At 45.1% G+C, this 24,807-nt stretch overlaps 2 protein-coding genes and 2 long non-coding RNA genes across 4 annotated transcripts; 2 read left to right on the top strand and 2 right to left on the bottom strand.

The window, feature by feature from the left end:
- The first annotated feature begins 305 nt into the window (after positions 1-305).
- Positions 306-2,314, top strand: LOC146696251 (fatty acid synthase-like). Its single transcript, XM_085474346.1, has 4 exons — positions 306-527; positions 658-756; positions 1,197-1,448; positions 1,576-2,314. The coding sequence occupies exons 1-4, from the start codon at positions 438-440 to the stop codon at positions 1,711-1,713; spliced, it is 579 nt and encodes a 192-aa protein (XP_085330472.1). The 5' UTR covers positions 306-437; the 3' UTR covers positions 1,714-2,314.
- Positions 2,315-3,856: 1,542 nt separating this feature from the next.
- Positions 3,857-5,687, bottom strand: LOC146696250 (uncharacterized). The gene is made up of 2 exons (XR_014923203.1): positions 5,499-5,687; positions 3,857-4,182 (listed from the first exon to the last, which is right to left on the bottom strand). It is a non-coding gene; the product is annotated as an uncharacterized LOC146696250 (long non-coding RNA).
- An 11,079-nt stretch (positions 5,688-16,766) lies between these two features.
- Positions 16,767-20,707, top strand: LOC146696249 (uncharacterized). The gene is made up of 2 exons (XR_014923202.1): positions 16,767-17,097; positions 20,382-20,707. It is a non-coding gene; the product is annotated as an uncharacterized LOC146696249 (long non-coding RNA).
- A 1,800-nt stretch (positions 20,708-22,507) lies between these two features.
- On the bottom strand, positions 22,508-24,193 carry LOC146696248 (fatty acid synthase-like). The gene is made up of 4 exons (XM_085474345.1): positions 24,037-24,193; positions 23,808-23,906; positions 23,116-23,367; positions 22,508-22,988 (listed from the first exon to the last, which is right to left on the bottom strand). Exons 1-4 carry the CDS (start codon positions 24,124-24,126, stop codon positions 22,851-22,853), a joined length of 579 nt encoding a protein of 192 aa, XP_085330471.1. The 5' UTR covers positions 24,127-24,193; the 3' UTR covers positions 22,508-22,850.
- Between the last annotated feature and the right edge of the window lie 614 nt (positions 24,194-24,807).

The following is a 24,807-nucleotide window of genomic DNA, read 5'->3' as shown; positions in this document are numbered from 1 at the left end:
CAAATGATGAGTGTGCGTCCTCACCAGGTGTCACAATCATGTGTATCAAAACGTGTGTAACTGTTAAACAGCAAAATGTGTTAAAGCTGAAAGTCTGACTGTTCAAAGGTGAAACTACAAACACTTGTACATATACAGCTCCCTCCATAATGGCCTGAGGAAAACCAAAGACCTGATGTGATTTCATGTTTTCTTTGTTTCACAGTTTAAAAGTTTGTGGTTCTGTTCTCAGACCTTTGTCACTCACATGTTGTGCATCAGCTGTTTATGTCACTGTGCAGCCAAACTAACTCCCCTCATGTGTTTCCTTTGCAGCTGCTCCTCTGGATAGCATTGAGTCCCTGGCTGCCTACTACGTGAGCTGCGTCAGGCAGGTGCAGCCGGACGGCCCGTACAGAGTCGCTGGATATTCTTCTGGTGCCTGTGTAGCATTTGAAATGTGCTCTCAGCTGCAGACCCAGAATCAGCCTGTGGAGTTCCTGTTTCTCTTTGATGGCTCACATTCATATGTGGCAGCGTACACACAGGTCAGAGAAACACTCGCGCATCTTTATTTCATGTATATGCTGTATAGCGTGTGTGATGTTGGTTTTGAAGGATGAGCTCTGGTCACATGATCTGCATGTGAACAGGTTTAACTGTGTTTTTGATTTGCAGAGCTACAGAGCCAAGCTAACACCCGGCAACGAGTCTGAGGCTGAGACTGAAGCCTTGTGTGCCTTCATCCAGCAGTTCACTGGCATTGAATACAACAAGGTATACTGTCTCTGACCCACAGGTTCACACACAAGTATTCCTTTATGTGGCATCAGCGTTAAAGGCCACACAACCTGAGCTTTTGCCTCACGGCGCCTGTAAGGTAAAGATGGTGACTGTAACACAGTCTGGAGCTGCTGTTCCAGCACAGTCTGTGTGTGGTGCAGGTTTGACTCAACAATGATTTGATGTTTGGAGCTGTTATGGAGACTAAAGTAAAACATGCGGTTAAATCAAACCTTCGTACAGTTTCTCACTGAAAGCTGACATTTGTAACTCCTGAATATCAAAACATCTTCATTTTGCATTTTCATATACATAAGATCTGTGATGTTCATTAATTATGTGTCACTTACTTTTCTGAAAACAACAATATCTCCGCGAGCACGCGGTAACGTTTGCTATGAACTTACAGTCGTCTCCATGGTTACATCCTACAGCTTTTGGAGACTCTGCTCCCGCTGTCAGACCTGAATGCACGCGTCAGTGTGGCCGTGGACCTAATCACCTCCGCTCACAAGGACATCGACCGAGACTCACTGCACTTTGCAGCCTCCGCCTTCTACTACAAGCTAAAGGCTGCTGATGCATATGTACCTACTGCAAAATACCACGGCAGCGTGAAGCTGCTGCGCGCCGAAACCAGCAGCGAATATGAGCAAAACCTGGGAGCTGACTATAAGCTCAGCGAGGTACCGATGCACATTTACATCAGTCTGTAGTACTTATCTTCACTGTGCGTGTGTGCGCTTGTGTGTGTTTCTATAAACTCTGTCTGAGCCTTCCAATGTTCAAACTGTGTACTGCGTCTTTCTTCAGGTCTGTGATGGCGAGGTGTCGGTCCACGTCATCAAGGGAGATCACCACACTTTCCTAGAAGGCGCGGGGGCGGAGTCTATCAAGAACATCATTCATAACTCGCTGGCTGAGCGAGCTGTCAAACCAAGGGAGGGTTAAACATCCACCGTCTCTTCACCCTAATTCCTCAGCTTTCCCCAAACTAGACTGTAAATGTGTCGTTATAGGAAGTGTTTGCACTGCTTATGTTTACACGCTACTGTTATCCTAATATCCCAAATGTTAATGGTTAGTGAACCAGTCGACATCCCATCATCTCACAGCTCCATCGATTCCAACTGCAAGTTTTGTTTTTTGTTGCCATATGTTGTTGTTTGCAGAAGTTCATCCCACAACAAAATAACGTGGTTAAAAAATTAATGTAACAAAGTAACAAACACTGACACATTGATTGAATCCTGAATTACATAACATCACTCAAATTGGTGTTTCTGCTCATGCAGACATCAGTAGACAGGCAAACGCGCTGCGACCAGCCTGATGAGCGACTGTGGAGGGAGGGCTGACCCTGCAGCCGTGTTTCTGCACACTAACTACTCGTAACACAAGTTGGAGGCATTTCTTTATTTTGTGATATTTGTTTACTTTTCAGTCATGTGACCACACAGTCATCAGTTACAGTGGCAACCAGCAAATGTTTACGTTGTCAATAAGTTCACAACAAATTAAGTGTTTCATAAACTGTGTTTTAACAATGACACTCGTGTTACTGTAATTTACAGACCAGTTATTTCACTAATTCAGAAGAAAAACTGCTTCTCTTCATGATGGACTGTGTCAAACACACGCTGTTGTTCTGACAGACGCCTGTGACAGAGGCGTCGCTAAGGACCAAATGTGTCTCTTCAGAGGTTAATCAGAGATGTGAATGATCACTGTAACAGTGAGATCATATTTACTGATGTAACCTCTGAGAAACTGTTTCCTTTTAAAGGCTTTGGTCCAGAGATCTAAAACCTCAGCAAATAATCCAAACCTGAGTACAACAGCTGGCCTGAGACCTGTGATTGGGTCAGTGAAAGAAGCTGCTGATTGGAGATGAATGTGCTGAGGAGTCACAGTACGATGGACGTGACAATAAAGGCCTCTGTGTTTTATTGTAACATTTCTGTTATGTTTTGTAGGACTAATAAGGGCCTCAACAGTCGCTCAGTGTTTTCCTTCATTGTAACGAGCCTGTCCCGTTGGATCTATGATTCCTGTGCTTTTGTTGTCGTTACTATTTCTGATCATTTATCTTGTAAATATAGTTTTTGGGTTTTGTTTTTTAGAGGATGGGTCAGTTTATCAGGGACTGAAACACAAATCCTGTTGGCCCAGAAAATTCTTAGTCGCTGTTGGCGCCACCCGACCGTTTAGTTCAGACCATTAAAGTAACGACTGGTTCTATATGACACTTTTCTACATGCAACAAAGGTGGTGATGGAAGGAGGAGAACAAACTTTTTTGTCTGTATTTAATAGCACAATGAAGACCAGACAGCAAAGCAGGGAGGGAGAAATAAAGGGCCTCAGGTCAGAGTTGAACCCGGCCGCAGCATTTACCCCATGACCAGGTGACGTGGTCACCCGCCCGACCCTTACGCACAGCAGTATTTCACTTCAGCTACCAGGAGTATGTGGGTCGAGCATGCAGACTGAACTTTAGCTGCATGTTAGAAAGCCGAGTTTATGAATGAAGGCTAGAACAAATGTCCCGGCTGAAGGAGGAGGGGCTGCAGAGGTGTATAAACACAGGTGGGCGGGGCAGGGCTAGTGTGCAGGATGACTCAGTGACCTACACTGACCCGTGTTGGTGAACATTTTGTTAAAGTTAAATGTTTTCAAGCTGACAAGTAAATTATCCAGCGAGCTAAGTTGAGCTGACCGACGTGCAGTAAGGTTTTCATGCTCTTCACTAACAGCTGATCGCTGAGAATATATCAACAGTAATAATGTCCTGTAATTCCCACGGCTCTGTATGTCACACCTGCGTATGCTTCCCCATCACATTCATCACCTGTTCCTCTGGTGTCTCTGATTGGAGCACGCAGGTGTGTGGAGCAGAGTGAAATCACACACCTAATGCTGTTTTATTCAACCTGGATCTTGGAAGTTTTGATTAACATCAGTGTCAAACATGAACTAACTCTTTGTCCCCTTCAACATTACATGTTGTTTTTTGAAGTAACAGGTTCAGTGATCTTAAAAGGCTGCGGTAACGTGTCGCTGATAAAACACTGAGTCATTTTCAAATTATTCACTTTAGTTCAATTCAGCTTTATTGTTTTATGTGAAAGTCTCCATCCTGTGTCCTTCACTTATCTTTATCCCAGGTGTGAATTGTTCACAGGACTTAAAAGAAGGACGTGTCTGTGGAAAAGGCTCCGGCCAACCTAAACTCCTCCCTCATCAGGACACAGAAGAGCCGCTGAGGCAGCGCCTTGGAGTACGCTGCTGGTCGCGGCACACAGGTGCGCAACAAGATCTCCCGGCCTGCTGGAGGAGGGAAGTCTGGTACTCTGCTGCTTCCCCCAGTTTGCTTCTTGTCAGATCCCAAGTCCTCATCGACGGGCGCCAGAAGGGCAGCCTAAAAGGGCAAAGGTCAAATGTTAGCAAACAGCAACCGATTCTGAAGAAATGTGCTGTGTGATATTCAGAAGTACTGTAACCCGAGTCTCCCACAGAGACCTGATCCAGACTACAGCTCACAAACACAGCTCCTCTACTAACACCTCACTGCAGCTGCACCCTGCTGATCCTGTCTGTGATTAGAAATGATTTCAATAAAGTAAAACAGAGGCTCGTTTTCTATGAGCGTAAACAGGGATCTCTTTTTCAGTCTCAGTGTAACAAACGTGTTTACTGAATAAGTCTTTCAGTAAAAATGTTTTTGTTAATTCAGTAAAATCTGCAAAGATGACTTGTACTGTTGGCAGCAACAAACAGAGACAACAGAGTGTGGGACAGACAGGAAGTCAGGACACGTCTATGTGCTTCACAGTGGGACTAGAACATGAACATTTCTACACACACCACAGGCAGCAACTGTGCAAACCTCCACGTCACCAAAAACACCCTGCAGGTCCCATCAGAGCAACGGCAGAGAAAACAGATGAAAGGTCTGTTAGAGAGAAAAACGCTTCGCTGCTTTCTTACCTGTATGACACCAAAAGGGTTTTGTTTTTTTAATAATAAAGGCTTCATGTTTTACAGTTAAAGGTAAAGCTCATGCAAACATGCAGGCTTATTTGTCTGATCAATGCAAAAGTTCAAACATGTCTCTTTCAAGCCTCATTATCAGCTGAGATCATAGTAAAGACACAGACAGGATCCTGATCCATCTGTTCTTTATATAATTACTGTTTTTACTGTAATGTAGAATATCATGGACATAATACACAGACTGCAGCCTAAATACTGCTAAAAACAGCCCTTTTTATTTTTAAGGTTTTACGTATTAACTTTTTATTATAAAAGTCACCTGATCCTTAGCAGGTGTGTATACAGAAATACACCAGGTCATTATTTAAGCAAAGCGAAGCCAAACTGCTCCTGTGTGACAGATGAAGTCCAAATTTAAACAGCATTTAGATGCTGCTAATGAAACTCGATTAGTGGCAGCACTGGTCTGTGTGTAACAGAGTCATAAATAACATTGTTATAATTACACAAAATGTGTTCTAAACCCCCAAACTTCTCCTTTTATACCTGACTTTTAGGACCTCCAAGCCTGTAGTTGTGTTCATTATCAGTTAGAGCCCCTCCTCATTCTTTTCTTCTTCTTTGGTGCAATACTATAAATACAGTGTACCCCTTTTGCCTCTGCCCTTTTTCTACAATTCCCCTGTGGGAGAGGAGCTGGAGTGGGCAAATTATTTACTTGGAGGTCTTTCTTTCTTTTACCTTTTTTATCAGACACAACGCAGAATCACACCGGTTACACTTGGTGCCGCTGACCCGTCACATCGCCAATCCGCGATCCACCCCTCCTCCTTCTGCTGCCGCTGTTTTCCCGCCTCCTCTCTGCAGCTGTGTGCCAGAATCCTGTGCCCTGCGCTTTGACTCACAGGTTTTTATATCGCATGTGTGATCGATGCCCCGTAATTTGGCTTGCAGGCATCTCTGTCACGTGTGAACTTAAAGGGCAAATACGTAGGTGATCATTTCTGTCACTGTTTCATATTGTTGCCTCAAATTATACAGGCACGGATTGTAATTTTTTTTTCTCTATTGATATTGGCTTTTACAGCCTGTTTTAATTGAGAGGAGAAAACAACATTTTATTTTCTATGGTGTTTTGATTCTTTGATGTTTTTTTTTCTTCTCCCCACATTTCATTGTTTTGTGAAGTTTTGCATAATTGTGTGCGGGGGTTAGGCTCGTTTTTTTTGCTGTTGAACAGTGATATCTCACTTGGGCCAACATGTTAAGTGAGGAAACTGTGGATAGCGCTTTGCCTGATCTGTTCTCTGCGGGGAGTAATATGACCTTTGGTTTGGGGAGGGGTCATCAGATTGCTCCAAAGTTTTTTGGGAGGGGTAGGCCAGTAGTCCCGGGTATTGGTGCCCACACTGTAGACCAGCCAGTGATGCACTCACCATTAATGCCAGCAGCTAGCTCCACACCAGCTGCTTGCGAACGCCAAACACACACCCAGGCTGTCACTAGTGACATGTTGAGCAGCTTGATCACTGACTTAGCAAAGCAAATTGGGGAAAATATCACATCCTCTCTTAACTCTATGCACCAGCCAGCCCCCACCCAGCCACAGTCTCCCCAGAATGTGCCCTCGAGCTGCAATGACCAGTCCCAGCTGAAGGTTGTTGTTCAGTCAGACACCAAAGCTCCACCATACTTCAAGGGTGACAACACAGATCTATTTCCCATCGGTGAATGGGAGGACATGATGAGATGTTATCTGCACAGAATCAGCTGTGACACAGATGAAGAAATGTTTGCCATATTAATGTCTAGACTAACTGGCAAAGCCAGAGATGTGGTCAAGGTGTCACTTCGTTGCCGCCCTGAGTTGAATCGGAATGATCCTATTACTGCTGTGTTTGACATACTGAGGTCTAACTTCAGCGACTTGACATATTCCAGCCTGCCCATGAAAGATTTCTACAGTACTGTGCCACGTCCAGGTGAGAACGCCATGGATTACTGGATCCGGTTGAACAAGTCTATTGATGCTGCTGATGAGTGTCTCCGCAGGCGCGGCAAGATGGTAGAGGACCCCAGTAGTGAGGTTGTTTCGATGTTCATTAATCACTGTCCTGACCACAGTCTTACGTTGTCTTTTCAACTGAAGGCCCCTGAGGAGTGGACTGCAGCTGAGGTTCAGAGCCGTCTGGACAACTATGTGAGGAAAATGAGACAGTCTAGTGTTTTGTCTCATAATACAGCAAGTCTGTCCATCCCGCATCAGAGCCCTGTCGCTGTTAACAGCCAGCCCCACTCCAGCGGTGCTCAAGCAGTCCCAGTAACACATGAGCCAGCCTCGTATCCTATGCCCTCTGTTCCCTCTGCAGCCACATGTCAGCCTCTCTCTTCTGATGGCATGGTAAGTGTGCAGCAGCCCTCTGCTTGTCCTCCTTTGACTCTACATGTCATGCCCCCATCTTTGCCAGTTTCTGGCCCTCCTCCAGCTGAGCCAGGTGTTCAACAGATGGTAGCACTGTTTGACAAGGTTCTGTCCATGTGCACTGCATCACTAGCCACTGGTCCTAGGTGCCCACAACCCACAGGTCATTCCCATGGGCACCGCAATGCTCATCGTGCTTCGTGCAGAGTGTGTGGCTCACATGAACACACAACCCATGTGCATTGTAGGCTGTACAAGCTATGCCACAGCTGCTTTGACCCTGGACACATGAGGCGTGAATGCCCACAGTTGCACCAGAAACCAAGCGTTTCAGTCCCTCCTCCCACCGATGCTGCTTTAAACTAGCCAGCCCATGTAACGAGAGGGGTAGCATGGGCAGTGTTGATGAAACCCTCAGAAATGCAACAGACCCAGAAGCCATATATGTTAACTGCTGTAGTAGCCTCTCTGATGAGAAGACTGTTATTATGGGTTCACAAAGAGTTGGCAGGGCTAGTGAGTTGTTTTACACTCCAGTGTCGGTCAGTGGCCGGTGTTCCCTGACAAGCATGCTTGATTCAGGAAGTATGTCATGCACACTAAGTGAAGAGGCTGATAGCAAGCTAAGAGCCGCTGGTGTTGCTCTGATTCCGCAGCATATCCCTGAAAATGTGGTGCTGGTTGGTTGCGGTGGCCTTCTCACACAACCGAAATGCATCTATGATTTGGACATTGAAGTATATGGGACTAGGTTTCTTGTACCAACATTTGTGGTTCCTGGGCAAAAAGATGAGCTCATCGTGGGGAGCAATGTGATCCGGCCCATCATTCAGAAGATGAAGGCTGATACAAAGTACTGGGAGCTTATTAACTCCAATTACACTGGCACTGATTGTGAAGACTTCCTGCAGTTGCTGAGCTGTATCTCACGGTGGTCTGCTCCTGTGTTGCCAGATAAAGTAGGTACAGTCAGGTTGCGGAAGAGTATCACTCTCCTGCCACAAAAAGAATATGTAGTTTGGGGAAAGCTGCCACCTTCTGCCCTCGTGTCTCCAGGAAGTACTGTCGTTGTGGAACCCACGTCAGCCCGTTCCACTCCAAAGAACATAATGGTGGGGCGCATTATAACACCCATGTGGGGAGATCGTTGGGTCCCTATGAAAGTCCTTAACCCAACAGAGAGCCCTGTGACACTTCGTCACAATGCTAAGATTGCGGATGTCTTTCCTTGTATTGCTGTGGAGGACCTGCCCATCACTCAAGGTCTCTGCGAGACTCTGACTGACCAGCATACCAGTTTTCCCCCCTCATCAGACTCTGTGCCTGACTCTGCACAGCTACTCAAAGATGCTGGGTTGGCTGACATTGATATTGAGGGCTGTGAAGTGTCAGATGGGTGGAAGAGGAAATTGGTGGAGCTTGTGTTGACTTACCAAGATGTGTTCTCTAGAGACAAACTGGACTGTGGTGAGGTGAAAGACTTTGTCCATCGTATCCACCTCACTGACGACCGCCCTTTCAGGCTTCCCTATCGCAGAGTACCCCCGGCTCACTATCACAAGTTGCGAGAGGTGCTGTCAGACATGGAGATGAAAGGCATCATCAGTAAGTCCACCAGCGAATACGCCTCGCCACTGGTAATGGTTTGGAAGAAGTCAGGTGACTTGAGGATATGCACTGACTTCCGCTGGCTCAATGCCAAAACCATTAAGGATGCTCACCCACTGCCCCATCAGGCTGACTGTCTTGCTGCCCTTGGTGGGAATGCTTTCTTCAGCACCATGGACCTCACATCTGGGTTCTACAACGTTCCCCTCCATGAGTCTGACAGACGGTACACTGCTTTCACTACACCTCTTGGCCTGTATGAGTACAACAGACTTCCCCAGGGTCTATGCAACAGCCCAGCATCTTTCATGCGGATGATGCTCAGCATCTTTGGTGATTTGAACTTTTCCAGCCTCCTGTGTTATCTTGATGACCTGCTGGTGTTTGCGCCTTCAGAAGAGGAGGCCCTAAGACGTCTTGAGATTGTTTTCTCTCGCCTGAGGACCAGCAATCTGAAGCTGGCGCAGAAAAAATGTCACTTTCTCAGACGCTCTGTGAGGTTTTTGGGTCATGTCGTGGATGCTGGTGGTGTCTCGGTTGATCAGGATAAAGTGAGGGTTATCGCCAATTTTCAGAAGACTGACCTTATGGATGGTGACGGTTGCACCCCTTCTCAGAGGAAAGTGAGATCCTTCCTTGGCATGGTGATGTTTTACCAGCATTTTATTCCAGGGTGCTCTCGTATTGCGAAGCCACTCTTTGCTCTAACTGCCGGTCAGAAGAGGACTAAAGGCTGCCATGGGAGTCGGAAACCTGGAACTTTTCGCAAGCTCACCCCTCAAGATTGGACTCCTGCTTGTGAGAAAGCATTTGAGGGACTCAAAGGTGCACTCCTCAGCTGTGCGGTGCTGGCACATCCTGATTTTGAGAGGCCATTCATCCTTTCAACTGACGCTTCCATGGATGGGCTGGGTGCTGTCTTATCCCAGGTGCCAGCTGGTGAGGAGAGAGCAAGACCTATAGCCTTTGCTAGTAAGTCTCTCAGCCGCAGTCAGGCCAAATACCCAGCACACCGGCTCGAATTTTTGGCTCTGAAGTGGGCTGTGTGCGATAAGTTCAGCCACTGGCTCAAGGGTCATCGGTTCACTGTCTGGACTGATAACAATCCTCTCACATACATTCTGACTAAGCCAAAGCTGGATGCCTGTGAACAGCGTTGGGTCTCTAAGCTTGCACCATACTGCTTTGAGATCAAATATGTTCCTGGAAAGCTGAACATTGTGGCAGACACCCTGAGCAGGGAACCGTTTGTGAGGCCGTTGGCCCAGCGGCTCCTGTCGGAGCCCTACTTTGAGCTGCTAGAGCAAGTCAGTGGTGTGAAAGATGCCAGTGTCCAAGATGCCTTCCGTTTGACCTGTCAACCTCAATCGATACGCAGTGCTCCACCCTCTGCTGTGCTTGATGTGTCTCTGTCAACTGATGACGTGTCTTCTCTCATGTCTTCGCTCTGTGAGTGGGAGTCTGCTTCTCGCCAGCGTGCAACATCCCTCGCTGGTCACCTAACCTCCATCAGTCCACCTGACTGTGATGTTACTCATGCGCTGTTCCGTGCTGATCTCCTGTCTCATCAAACAGGGGATCCTGTGATCTCCAGAGTAGCCCGCTATGTTGAGCGTAAGCGCAGACCCTCCAGGCGTGAGCGCTGTCATGAGAACCAACATACGTTGCGGCTCCTGAAACAATGGGATAAGCTCACATTCCTCAATGGTGTCCTCTACAGAGTCGTGAGGGACCCACTGACCAAACACAAGAGATTCCAGTTTGTGGTACCTGACTCCCTAAAACAAGTGGTGCTGTCTGGCATACACGACAATGCTGGTCATCAAGGTCAACCTCGCACACTCTCCTTGGCTCGTCAGCGTTTTTTCTGGTATGATATGGAGAAGGATGTGCGCGGTCATGTGAGAAATTGCCGCAGGTGTGTTCTCAGCAAGACCCCAGAGCCAGCAGCTAGGGCCCCGTTGGAAAGCATTAAGACCTGTGCCCCACTGGAACTTGTGTGCATTGACTTCTGGTCAGCTGAGGACAGCAACAACAAGTCTGTGGATGTCCTTGTGATTACTGACCACTTCACAAAATTAGCACATGCATTCCAATGCCAGGATCAGACAGCTAAGAGAGTCGCTAAAAAGCTCTGGGATGGATTCTTCTGTGTGTATGGCTTCCCTCAGCGCATTCACTCTGACCAGGGAGCTAGTTTTGAGAGTGAGCTGCTTGCAGAGCTTCTGGTTTTGGGTGGCGTTGCCAAATCCCACACTTCACCATACCACCCCATGGGTAATGGTACCACAGAGAGATTTAATCGCACCCTTGGAAACATGTTACGGTCCCTCCCCCCCAGATGTAAGCAGAAATGGCCGCAGATGATACAGTCCATGACGTTTGTGTATAACTGTACGGCACACGAGACCACCGGCTTTGCGCCATTCTACCTGATGTTTGGGAGGGTGCCAAGGTTGCCAGTTGACCTCATGTTTCGGGATGTCCTTCATGATGACACCATTTGTGACTATGATACCTATGTCAAGTCACTGATGGATGACCTGCGCTCTGCCATGCTCCGAGCCCAGGAACACAGCACAATGGAGCAGAGACACCAGTCTGACCAGTACAACAGAAAAGTGAAGGGTCTGCCTCTTTCACTAGGGGACCAGGTGTTGTTGGCAAACAAGGGAGTCAGAGGAAAAAGGAAGCTCTCTGACAAATGGGAACCTGTTGTGTACACGGTAGTTGACTTGGATCCTGCTCTTCACATCTGCCGTATCAGAGACAAAGAAGGTCATGAGCGTGTGGTGCATCGCAACCTGCTCCTTCAAGTTAACTTTTTGCCCTTGGACACAACACTGAATGACGATGCTGCACATCCTGCTGTGAGCGTTGTCAGTGGCCCCGCTGAGTCTGACCTGGATGGGTCTGTGACATCTTTTGGGGGCACAGGAGCTGTACCTCCTGCCACCTGGACTGTGGATTCCGTCTCCAGCATTGGCGAGTGTGATGACCGCACACTATCATGGATCCATCAGCAATCTGCCGCTGACCCGGTCGAAGATGGCGTTCATGGGACCCCTCCCATAATGGGTGTTTCTGATCTTGGTGGGCTGGCTGGTGATGGAGCCTCCCCAGGCTCCCCTGCTGCTTTCCCGTCCCACACTTTTCATTCTCTTGAACCCAAAAATGTGGACGTGGATCAAGGACTTACCACACGTTTTGGTAGAATCATTAAACCAGTTCGTCGCTTGATTGAATCAATGGCTCAACTTGAAACACTCCTTGGTGTTGAACCTGTTCAAGCAGCGGTTATTGATGTGTGAATTTGCTTATTTCTGTATGTTTTTCATTGCTATTGTTTTTGGAAAAGAATAATACAGGCACAGAGTTCATTGTATTTTGTCAGTCTGTGCAGTCTGATAGTGACGCCCATAGATATTATGGCCTGTTTTGTGTGGTGTAAATGGCACCTCATTTTGTCTATAGAAAGTCCTGGGATCTTGCTAGGCGCCGAGCAGGTCTCAGGTCTCTTATCCTCCTTGGAGGAAGCTATGTTGCTGATCTAATTCATTGTATATGCGATGTGAATTTGTTTGAGGCCACTGTATCTGTTATTGTGGGTTTATATTTTTTTTTTTTGGTGTACCCTTTAGGATTTTGTGTAATTCTTGGGGGGTGAATGTAACAGAGTCATAAATAACATTGTTATAATTACACAAAATGTGTTCTAAACCCCCAAACTTCTCCTTTTATACCTGACTTTTAGGACCTCCAAGCCTGTAGTTGTGTTCATTATCAGTTAGAGCCCCTCCTCATTCTTTTCTTCTTCTTTGGTGCAATACTATAAATACAGTGTACCCCTTTTGCCTCTGCCCTTTTTCTACAATTCCCCTGTGGGAGAGGAGCTGGAGTGGGCAAATTATTTACTTGGAGGTCTTTCTTTCTTTTACCTTTTTTATCAGACACAACGCAGAATCACACCGGTTACATGTGGGCTGGGGACACTGGTGCCACCAGTACAGCGCGCACTTTTCACAGCGCCACCATGTGGACCAAACTGTATTCTGGGTCAAACCTGATGTTTTATCATTTACACTGAACAAAAATATAAACGCAACACTTTTGCTTTTGCTCCTGTTTTCCATGAGCTGAACTCAGAGATATGAAACATTTTCTACAAACACAAAAGACCCGACACTCGCAAGCAATGTTCCCTCTAAGCTGCGCGCGTACACAATTGCGCACTGCTGGCACGGTCTCTGCACAGAAAATCTGCGTTGCGCGCACAAAAAAAAAAAAAAAAAAATTCACCTGAATTGAAATTAAAATGAAAACTTTAACAATCCTGTTTTGCAGTGTTAGTCAGTGACTGGCTGCTCCCGTATAGGATTAGAACGAGGCCACCTTATCCCGTAGTCCAGCCAATCACGCGATTCACATTCGTATATACGCAGCTAATCAACGTCGCTGTCAGGCTCTGACGCGTCCTTATGCGCCGACACCGGTGTTTTAGCAAAGCGGCTGATGTGGAGTGAAGCCACGTTAATGACAACGTGTACAACCATTGGAGATGTGAGCAGGACCGACGGAACAACTGACGGGAAAAGTGTGGACTTTATACCAGTTTTTAAATTGTGTTGATCGGCCGCGTACAACCAGAGTTATGATAAAAATATCTGCAATGTTTGGTTTTCTTCCTGAATACTGTCGTTGTTTATATTTACTGCGGGAAGAAACGGTGAAAACGCCGTTTTATAAGAAAGCCTGTGAGCAAAAACAACACCCCACCACCCTTTCCTATTGGTGGAAAAATGTACCATGTGGACCAATCAAAAATTATATGGCAAGGGTTAGAAACGGGAGGAAGTTTTAGGAGTGACGGCGGTGCTTGGAGATGTGAGAGATTTGCGACGTTTAGCGCAAATCTTATGTAGTGAGTGTGTAGTGTAGTCAGCAGTTTTGTTGTGTGTGTCAGAACAATGAGGCGACTGCTGAATGTTACAGGTGTTACAGCAGTGATACATCTGCTGTTGTCCTGCAGGTATCAGGCTGTTGTTCTAGTTAAATGGTGGAGGCTCACAGCGACATACTCAACACACAAGTTTCTGAACTCTGCATGAGGGTTTCTCCGACGAAGTGAGGGCCGTGAGGCACAGCTCCCCGTCCCCGGTCACCCTGCTAGGTCCACCTTCTTAGGGAAACCCTCTGCAGAGGAGCTGACAGAGCCAGGAACTTGTGAGTTGTGTGTGTCCACTCAGGCATCATTCATGCTTGTTCTGTAGGCAGTTCCTGTCAGAAGGAGGCGGCGCAGCTGGAGCGTCGGGGGGGCGGAAGACGGTGCCTCAGTGCCTCCCTCCTTCTGACATTGTTAAAGAAAACACAACAAATTTATAATTATTTAGATAGTTACATGTAGGTAATGTCCTCAAGTTCTGTATAACCACTTTTTCCTCTCTCTGTGTTTGTTTCTCGTTCGTTGTTGTGTGTGTTTGTGTGCATTTGTCTCTTTCAAACAGGTGCCGGTCCTCACCTCTGCAGTGCTGCCGTCTCCTGTAGCGCTGCATGGTTCTAAGCTAAGTTTCCTTTCCTTTTTCTGTTCTCTTAGATTTGTCCTCAGGTTTGAAGTGTCTGTGTTGTGCAGCTGGTCTGGTCTGTCGCTATAACGCGGCCTCGCTGTTTCGCACATTTTTTTTTGTGCAAGTTTGCATGCTTTTTTTTTTTTTGCGCACAGCGCTTTGTGTTCTGCGTCCTGATTGGCTTCAGACTATTGTTGATCTCCTCCGTGCCGTCTCTCCTGTGCAGTACAGAATCGCTGATTCATTGATTCATTAATGATTCATTGATGTTGAATTATCTCTCAGCTGCTCTGTTCTCATGTGCTGGACCTGAAAACACGGTTTGATCTTTGGTTTCTGTAATACTGGACTTATTTGTCTACGAAGGTTTGAGCTTTGAGAGCTTAAACAGGAGAGAAACGTGTGAAAATGTTCATGTCGGTCTGAGTGTATAAAGTGTGTAGTGACGGGTTTTACAGCCTTAAAACATTGATAATAACTGTGAAAAATAAAGTTGGCTACTTCAGATTTCACCAATCGCAGGTTATTTTTAGAACGTAACTCCCGCGATAAACGAGGGAGCGCTGTTTACAGATACTGAGAAGTATAAAATCTGAATCCTTTCTCTCGTTTGCTCTGAGGCGCGGGGGGGAAATATCGACAAGTCGATCAACATCATCTACAGATACATTCGACATCTCGAAAAATGTAAATTGCCACTTGATTCGTCCATTTGGTTGAAAAACCCGACCGTGAACAAGGAGCGAATATCACACCGGAAACTAAGCGCTATGCGCCGGAAGTAGCATATGCTAAGGCGCACACAGGTCTAAGTTATAGGTCTAAGTTCCCCATAATGCACTGGGTGTTTCTTCTTCACTCAACATGTGTTAGTAGACCTCTCTGCATTCAGCCCGTCTGCCCCTCATCTATCGATGGATGTTTGTTAGAGGCTTTGGTTCCCACTGTCGCTCACAGACGGTCACCTAATGTTTCCCTGTGTAACTGCAGGGTCTTTGCCTTATAACATAGAAGTAGCTTGAGGTAACTGTTGTTATGATTTGATGCTGTGTGTGTGTAATAAAGCTCCCTTACTGACAGTGGGTCACCACAGCTTGTAGCTCCATGTATTTGATGTGGCACGTTTGCCCTCGCTGACACAACCCTAAAGGGATTTGTGTGTATGAATAAAGTTTATTGTTCATACAGTTCATTGCCGTATGTCTATGAAAGGCTGAATGAGGGTTGTAGCTCCCTCAGCAGCTGTGGAGCGATGGCTCGTGGTCACCTGATTCAGCCCTGGAGATGTGGTTGGTTAGACACGCTGCTTTAGTTGGACACTACAAACCACACTCACCTGTTTACACAAACACATACACACCTTTTGTGTTACAACCAGTGTTGGTCAAGTTACTTGAAAAAAGTAATCAGTAACTAATTACTGATTACTCCCCCCAAAAAGTAATCCCGTTACTTTACTGATTACTTATTTTCAAAGGTAATTAATTACTTAGTTACTTAGTTACTTAGTTACTTTTTAAAAACACGATTTACAACCTGAAGAGGTGATAAAGTGATAGATCTTTCAGCCCAATTCTACTTTTTCTACATAATCCATCATACAAAATGTAATCAAATGGAAAAGTCTCTTTTTAAAACTTGTTTTATCAGTTTTAATCTTTTAACTTTATGCATCAAGCAAAACATTTAATTATATGCAACATTCTCTGACTTGAATAAATTAGTTTAACATTTAAACCTATTTTCTACACATTCCAGCACATAAAATAAAATATTTTTTGTGTTTTCACTCACTCTTTCAAACAGATGCAAGTAAAACACAGCAGAAAATAAATAAAGTCAAAGACTCAGCGGTCCTTTTGCTCTATTTTCACCTGTAAAGCAGGAGCAGGGTAGGCGGAGGGTTACCCTGGTGTAGGTGTGCTGCGGTCAGTTGAAGAATCCGCGCGAGCGTCTCTGTGAGTTTCCCATCACGTCGTAGCTACTCGGTGCTTGCTCGGAAGTTTAGGGGTTTTTTTCGCTGTAAAAAGAAGTTTTCTTCCCACGCACGATGGACGCTAATGTTTTTGTCACTTTTTATGGAATCAAACTCAAAGTAAGGTCAGTACTTCCACGCTTTAAACGCTGCACGCTCATACGCTCTCCTGCACTCGATATATTATCCATTGTTGATCTGCACACAGCTGTTGTCACCAACGTCGCACTTGCTTACGTCACTGTCATGAGACATTCTCGCAAAAAAAAATCACGGTTTTAGTAACGCAGTAACGCAGCGTTCCTACGGGAAAGTAACGGTAATCTAATTACCGATTTTGCAATAGTAATCCCTTACTTTACTCGTTACTTGAAAAAAGTAATCAGATTACAATAACGCGTTACAAGTAACGCGTTACTGCCCATCTCTGGTTACAACCACCTTGTTACACTCAAACACCAGATGATGCATCTGAGCCAACTAAGGATTCACTGAGACTGAAGCTCGAGATCATAAGAATTTGAGGCTCAGCTGATACAGTATCATAGGACAATCCAACCATTGTATGTCAAGAGACTATAGGCAGTAAAAGCTCCATCTGGAGGAGGAACGACGTGGTTCAGAGCGTTGCCTCCTGCAGCTGGTGACATGTTCAGATTTCAGCTCTGTCGGTTAGAAAGTCTGTTTTTGTTTTTCATCTGTGTGTTGCTCTTTCATCCTTTTGTTCTTCCTCTTTCTTGCATCAAGCTGGCTGACTTCACCACTGATGAGGTAACCATGAGCAGTAAGCCTCGTGTCGCTCACAGTTACATTTAACATAGTGCGATAAACACACTCAGTCATCCTCTCAGGTACATCCTCTAAAGGTTCACATAACAGACAAACAGGATAATAAAAATAATCTGGTTCTCTGCAGCGTCCTCAGATGAACAACACACATTATTAGACGTCTCAGTATTTGTTACACTGAACACAAATATAAACACAACACTTTTGTTTCCATGAGCTGAACCGGATCCTGACTGGTTTTGCAACATGTGTGTCATTGTGCTACACATGTACGGCATATTTCAGAGTGGCCTTTTATTGTGGGCAGTCTCAGACACACCTGTGCAATATTCATGCTGTCTAATCAGCACCTTGACATGCCACACCTCACAGGTTTACCTAAAAATGTAGCCAAGGCGTTTTTTAATTAAACATTTCAAACTATTTACAGAACAATCAGCTGTTCTGCATCAAATCTGATGCCACACAAATTATTTGTGCCACTCCAAAAAATAATTTGTGTCCACTATGAGATGAAGGAGAACAACAGCCTGATACCTGCAGGACAACAGCAGATGTATCACTGCTGTAACACCTGTAACATTCAGCAGTCGCCTCATTGTTCTGACACACACAACAAAACTGCTGACTACACTACACACTCACTACATAAGATTTGCGCTAAACGTCGCAAATCTCTCACATCTCCAAGCACCGCCGTCACTCCTAAAACTTCCTCCCGTTTCTAACTGAAGGAAACGGTTTCCAGGGCCTACTCCGTGGATCGGCTTCCTCCGAGGCGTGGACGTCTATCAGCAGAGAATGTCCCTTAGTCTGTAACACAGTCAAATATATTCTCAAGTAATATTCAAGCATGCCATTCAGCGTGTTAGTACGAGCAGCTCGGGAGCAGCTTGGGAGAACAAGAAAACAGAGACTGCTTTAGATTGTCTTCCCAAAGTGACTCAACTTTATTCACAAGTACAACAGTTTATATAGAGGGTAAAATTCATGAGACAGCAGATTTATCAGTTTAAACCAGTACAGACCAAGATAAGGGAGCGTCTTCCTGCCCTTGGGTGAAGAAGCATCCTTTGTGTAGTTTATTAGTTCAGCTACAATTGTGATTATCTCAGCGACATATTTTCAAGGCACAAAACGAAGAGTTCTTTCATTAGTGAAATCTGAAACAAACCATTTGGCCTTCAACAGGCGTCTAAAAGATTAAGAAACTAATGTAGCTGAGGGAGTGATCTCTGTGGTATTTCAACCTTGTTGAATGACAGAGTTTTCCTGTATAATGTCACTATAAAACAATATCCAGTAAATGCTCCCATGGTACTAAAATACCTAACACTAACCCTTGCCATATAATTTTTGATTGGTCCACATGGTACATTTTTCCACCAATAGGAAAGGGTGGTGGGGTGTTGTTTTTGCTCACAGGCTTTCGAGCGTTTTCCTTATAAAACGGCGTTTTCACCGTTTCTTCCCGCAGTAAATATAAACAACGACAGTATTCAGGAAGAAAACCAAACATTGCAGATATTTTTATCATAACTCTGGTTGTACGCGGCCGATCAACACAATTTAAAAACTGGTATAAAGTCCACACTTTTCCCGTCAGTTGTTCCGTCGGTCCTGCTCACATCTCCAATGGTTGTACACGTTGTCATTAACGTGGCTTCACTCCACATCAGCCGCTTTGCTAAAACACCGGTGTCGGCGCATAAGGACGCGTCAGAGCCTGACAGCGACGTTGATTAGCTGCGTATATACGAATGTGAATCGCGTGATTGGCTGGACTACGGGATAAGGTGGCCTCGTTCTAATCCTATACGGGAGCAGCCAGTCACTGACTAACACTGCAAAACAGGATTGTTAAAGTTTTCATTTTAATTTCAATTCAGGTGAATTTTTTTTTTTTTTTTTTTTTTTTTTTTTTTTGTGCGCGCAACGCAGATTTTCTGTGCAGAGACCGTGCCAGCAGTGCGCAATTGTGTACGCGCGCAGCTTAGAGGGAACATTGCTTGCAAGTGTCGGGTCTTTTGTGTTTGTAGAAAATGTTTCATATCTCTGAGTTCAGCTCATGGAAAACAGGAGCAAAAGCAAAAGTGTTGCGTTTATATTTTTGTTCAGTGTAAATGATAAAACATCAGGTTTGACCCAGAATACAGTTTGGTCCACATGGTGGCGCTGTGAAAAGTGCGCGCTGTACTGGTGGCACCAGTGTCCCCAGCCCACAGACCAGTGCTGCCACTAATCGAGTTTCATTAGCAGCATCTAAATGCTGTTTAAAGGTGGACTTCATCTGTCACACAGGAGCAGTTTGGCTTCGCTTTGCTTAAATAATGACCTGGTGTATTTCTGTATACACACCTGCTAAGGATCAGGTGACTTTTATAATAAAAGGTTAATACGTAAAACCTTAAAAATAAAAAGGGCTGTTTTTAGCAGTATTTAGGCTGCAGTCTGTGTATTATGTCCATGATATTCTACATTACAGTAAAAACAGTAATTATATAAAGAACAGATGGATCAGGATCCTGTCTGTGTCTTTACTATGATCTCAGCTGATAATGAGGCTTGAAAGAGACATGTTTGAACTTTTGCATTGATCAGACAAATAAGCCTGCATGTTTGCATGAGCTTTACCTTTAACTGTAAAACATGAAGCCTTTATTATTAAAAAAACAAAACCCTTTTGGTGTCATACAGGTAAGAAAGCAGCGAAGCGTTTTTCTCTCTAACAGACCTTTCATCTGTTTTCTCTGCCGTTGCTCTGATGGGACCTGCAGGGTGTTTTTGGTGACGTGGAGGTTTGCACAGTTGCTGCCTGTGGTGTGTGTAGAAATGTTCATGTTCTAGTCCCACTGTGAAGCACATAGACGTGTCCTGACTTCCTGTCTGTCCCACACTCTGTTGTCTCTGTTTGTTGCTGCCAACAGTACAAGTCATCTTTGCAGATTTTACTGAATTAACAAAAACATTTTTACTGAAAGACTTATTCAGTAAACACGTTTGTTACACTGAGACTGAAAAAGAGATCCCTGTTTACGCTCATAGAAAACGAGCCTCTGTTTTACTTTATTGAAATCATTTCTAATCACAGACAGGATCAGCAGGGTGCAGCTGCAGTGAGGTGTTAGTAGAGGAGCTGTGTTTGTGAGCTGTAGTCTGGATCAGGTCTCTGTGGGAGACTCGGGTTACAGTACTTCTGAATATCACACAGCACATTTCTTCAGAATCGGTTGCTGTTTGCTAACATTTGACCTTTGCCCTTTTAGGCTGCCCTTCTGGCGCCCGTCGATGAGGACTTGGGATCTGACAAGAAGCAAACTGGGGGAAGCAGCAGAGTACCAGACTTCCCTCCTCCAGCAGGCCGGGAGATCTTGTTGCGCACCTGTGTGCCGCGACCAGCAGCGTACTCCAAGGCGCTGCCTCAGCGGCTCTTCTGTGTCCTGATGAGGGAGGAGTTTAGGTTGGCCGGAGCCTTTTCCACAGACACGTCCTTCTTTTAAGTCCTGTGAACAATTCACACCTGGGATAAAGATAAGTGAAGGACACAGGATGGAGACTTTCACATAAAACAATAAAGCTGAATTGAACTAAAGTGAATAATTTGAAAATGACTCAGTGTTTTATCAGCGACACGTTACCGCAGCCTTTTAAGATCACTGAACCTGTTACTTCAAAAAACAACATGTAATGTTGAAGGGGACAAAGAGTTAGTTCATGTTTGACACTGATGTTAATCAAAACTTCCAAGATCCAGGTTGAATAAAACAGCATTAGGTGTGTGATTTCACTCTGCTCCACACACCTGCGTGCTCCAATCAGAGACACCAGAGGAACAGGTGATGAATGTGATGGGGAAGCATACGCAGGTGTGACATACAGAGCCGTGGGAATTACAGGACATTATTACTGTTGATATATTCTCAGCGATCAGCTGTTAGTGAAGAGCATGAAAACCTTACTGCACGTCGGTCAGCTCAACTTAGCTCGCTGGATAATTTACTTGTCAGCTTGAAAACATTTAACTTTAACAAAATGTTCACCAACACGGGTCAGTGTAGGTCACTGAGTCATCCTGCACACTAGCCCTGCCCCGCCCACCTGTGTTTATACACCTCTGCAGCCCCTCCTCCTTCAGCCGGGACATTTGTTCTAGCCTTCATTCATAAACTCGGCTTTCTAACATGCAGCTAAAGTTCAGTCTGCATGCTCGACCCACATACTCCTGGTAGCTGAAGTGAAATACTGCTGTGCGTAAGGGTCGGGCGGGTGACCACGTCACCTGGTCATGGGGTAAATGCTGCGGCCGGGTTCAACTCTGACCTGAGGCCCTTTATTTCTCCCTCCCTGCTTTGCTGTCTGGTCTTCATTGTGCTATTAAATACAGACAAAAAAGTTTGTTCTCCTCCTTCCATCACCACCTTTGTTGCATGTAGAAAAGTGTCATATAGAACCAGTCGTTACTTTAATGGTCTGAACTAAACGGTCGGGTGGCGCCAACAGCGACTAAGAATTTTCTGGGCCAACAGGATTTGTGTTTCAGTCCCTGATAAACTGACCCATCCTCTAAAAAACAAAACCCAAAAACTATATTTACAAGATAAATGATCAGAAATAGTAACGACAACAAAAGCACAGGAATCATAGATCCAACGGGACAGGCTCGTTACAATGAAGGAAAACACTGAGCGACTGTTGAGGCCCTTATTAGTCCTACAAAACATAACAGAAATGTTACAATAAAACACAGAGGCCTTTATTGTCACGTCCATCGTACTGTGACTCCTCAGCACATTCATCTCCAATCAGCAGCTTCCTTCACTGACCCAATCACAGGTCTCAGGCCAGCTGTTGTACTCAGGTTTGGATTATTTGCTGAGGTTTTAGATCTCTGGACCAAAGCCTTTAAAAGGAAACAGTTTCTCAGAGGTTACATCAGTAAATATGATCTCACTGTTACAGTGATCATTCACATCTCTGATTAACCTCTGAAGAGACACATTTGGTCCTTAGCGACGCCTCTGTCACAGGCGTCTGTCAGAACAACAGCGTGTGTTTGACACAGTCCATCATGAAGAGAAGCAGTTTTTCTTCTGAATTAGTGAAATAACTGGTCTGTAAATTACAGTAACACGAGTGTCATTGTTAAAACACAGTTTATGAAACACTTAATTTGTTGTGAACTTATTGACAACGTAAACATTTGCTGGTTGCCACTGTAACTGATGACTGTGTGGTCACATGACTGAAAAGTAAACAAATATCACAAAATAAAGAAATGCCTCCAACTTGTGTTACGAGTAGTTAGTGTGCAGAAACACGGCTGCAGGGTCAGCCCTCCCTCCACAGTCGCTCATCAGGCTGGTCGCAGCGCGTTTGCCTGTCTACCGATGTCTGCATGAGCAGAAACACCAATTTGAGTGATGTTATGTAATTCAGGATTCAATCAATGTGTCAGTGTTTGTTACTTTGTTACATTAATTTTTTAACCACGTTATTTTGTTGTGGGATGAACTTCTGCAAACAACAACATATGGCAACAAAAAACAAAACTTGCAGTTGGAATCGATGGAGCTGTGAGATGATGGGATGTCGACTGGTTCACTAACCATTAACATTTGGGATATTAGGATAACAGTAGCGTGTAAACATAAGCAGTGCAAACACTTCCTATAATGACACATTTACAGTCTAGTTTGGGGAAAGCTGAGGAATTAGGGTGAAGAGACGGTGGATGTTTAACCCTCCCTTGGTTTGACAGCTCGCTCAGCCAGCGAGTTATGAATGATGTTCTTGATAGACTCCGCCCCCGCGCCTTCTAGGAAAGTGTGGTGATCTCCCTTGATGACGTGGACCGACACCTCGCCATCACAGACCTGAAGAAAGACGCAGTACACAGTTTGAACATTGGAAGGCTCAGACAGAGTTTATAGAAACACACACAAGCGCACACACGCACAGTGAAGATAAGTACTACAGACTGATGTAAATGTGCATCGGTACCTCGCTGAGCTTATAGTCAGCTCCCAGGTTTTGCTCATATTCGCTGCTGGTTTCGGCGCGCAGCAGCTTCACGCTGCCGTGGTATTTTGCAGTAGGTACATATGCATCAGCAGCCTTTAGCTTGTAGTAGAAGGCGGAGGCTGCAAAGTGCAGTGAGTCTCGGTCGATGTCCTTGTGAGCGGAGGTGATTAGGTCCACGGCCACACTGACGCGTGCATTCAGGTCTGACAGCGGGAGCAGAGTCTCCAAAAGCTGTAGGATGTAACCATGGAGACGACTGTAAGTTCATAGCAAACGTTACCGCGTGCTCGCGGAGATATTGTTGTTTTCAGAAAAGTAAGTGACACATAATTAATGAACATCACAGATCTTATGTATATGAAAATGCAAAATGAAGATGTTTTGATATTCAGGAGTTACAAATGTCAGCTTTCAGTGAGAAACTGTACGAAGGTTTGATTTAACCGCATGTTTTACTTTAGTCTCCATAACAGCTCCAAACATCACATCATTGTTGAGTCAAACCTGCACCACACACAGACTGTGCTGGAACAGCAGCTCCAGACTGTGTTACAGTCACCATCTTTACCTTACAGGCGCCGTGAGGCAAAAGCTCAGGTTGTGTGGCCTTTAACGCTGATGCCACATAAAGGAATACTTGTGTGTGAACCTGTGGGTCAGAGACAGTATACCTTGTTGTATTCAATGCCAGTGAACTGCTGGATGAAGGCACACAAGGCTTCAGTCTCAGCCTCAGACTCGTTGCCGGGTGTTAGCTTGGCTCTGTAGCTCTGCAAATCAAAAACACAGTTAAACCTGTTCACATGCAGATCATGTGACCAGAGCTCATCCTTCAAAACCAACATCACACACGCTATACAGCATATACATGAAATAAAGATGCGCGAGTGTTTCTCTGACCTGTGTGTACACTGCCACATATGAATGTGAGCCATCAAAGAGAAACAGGAACTCCACAGGCTGATTCTGGGTCTGCAGCTGAGAGCACATTTCAAATGCTACACAGGCACCAGAAGAATATCCAGCGACTCTGTACGGGCCGTCCGGCTGCACCTGCCTGACGCAGCTCACGTAGTAGGCAGCCAGGGACTCAATGCTATCCAGAGGAGCAGCTGCAAAGGAAACACATGAGGGGAGTTAGTTTGGCTGCACAGTGACATAAACAGCTGATGCACAACATGTGAGTGACAAAGGTCTGAGAACAGAACCACAAACTTTTAAACTGTGAAACAAAGAAAACATGAAATCACATCAGGTCTTTGGTTTTCCTCAGGCCATTATGGAGGGAGCTGTATATGTACAAGTGTTTGTAGTTTCACCTTTGAACAGTCAGACTTTCAGCTTTAACACATTTTGCTGTTTAACAGTTACACACGTTTTGATACACATGATTGTGACACCTGGTGAGGACGCACACTCATCATTTGATGACAAGTAAGGACACGTAGTTTCCACGATGGTTCAAAGTGTTGATTTTGTGTTTTAAAGTTTTTCTCTGTGACTGTAAAGTCATTTTAATATGAGCCCCATTATGCTGACAAACCCACGCAGACGATGCACACAGCTCAGCAACACCAACAAGCCTGAAACTCAAATGACATGAAAAGTTATCCATGAGGCGCCAAAACACAACAACAGCTGCAGCAAAGGCTCTTTGTACTGTAAGATGAA

Source organism: Copadichromis virginalis, linkage group LG12 (genome assembly GCF_057382275.1).
Source record: "Copadichromis virginalis isolate Kocher_CV1m ecotype Utaka linkage group LG12, C_Virginalis_male_GT1.1, whole genome shotgun sequence".
Taxonomy (NCBI): Eukaryota; Metazoa; Chordata; class Actinopteri; order Cichliformes; family Cichlidae; genus Copadichromis; species Copadichromis virginalis.
Note: the sequence above shows the minus strand (reverse complement) of the source record. Positions and strands in the feature narration are given on the sequence as shown.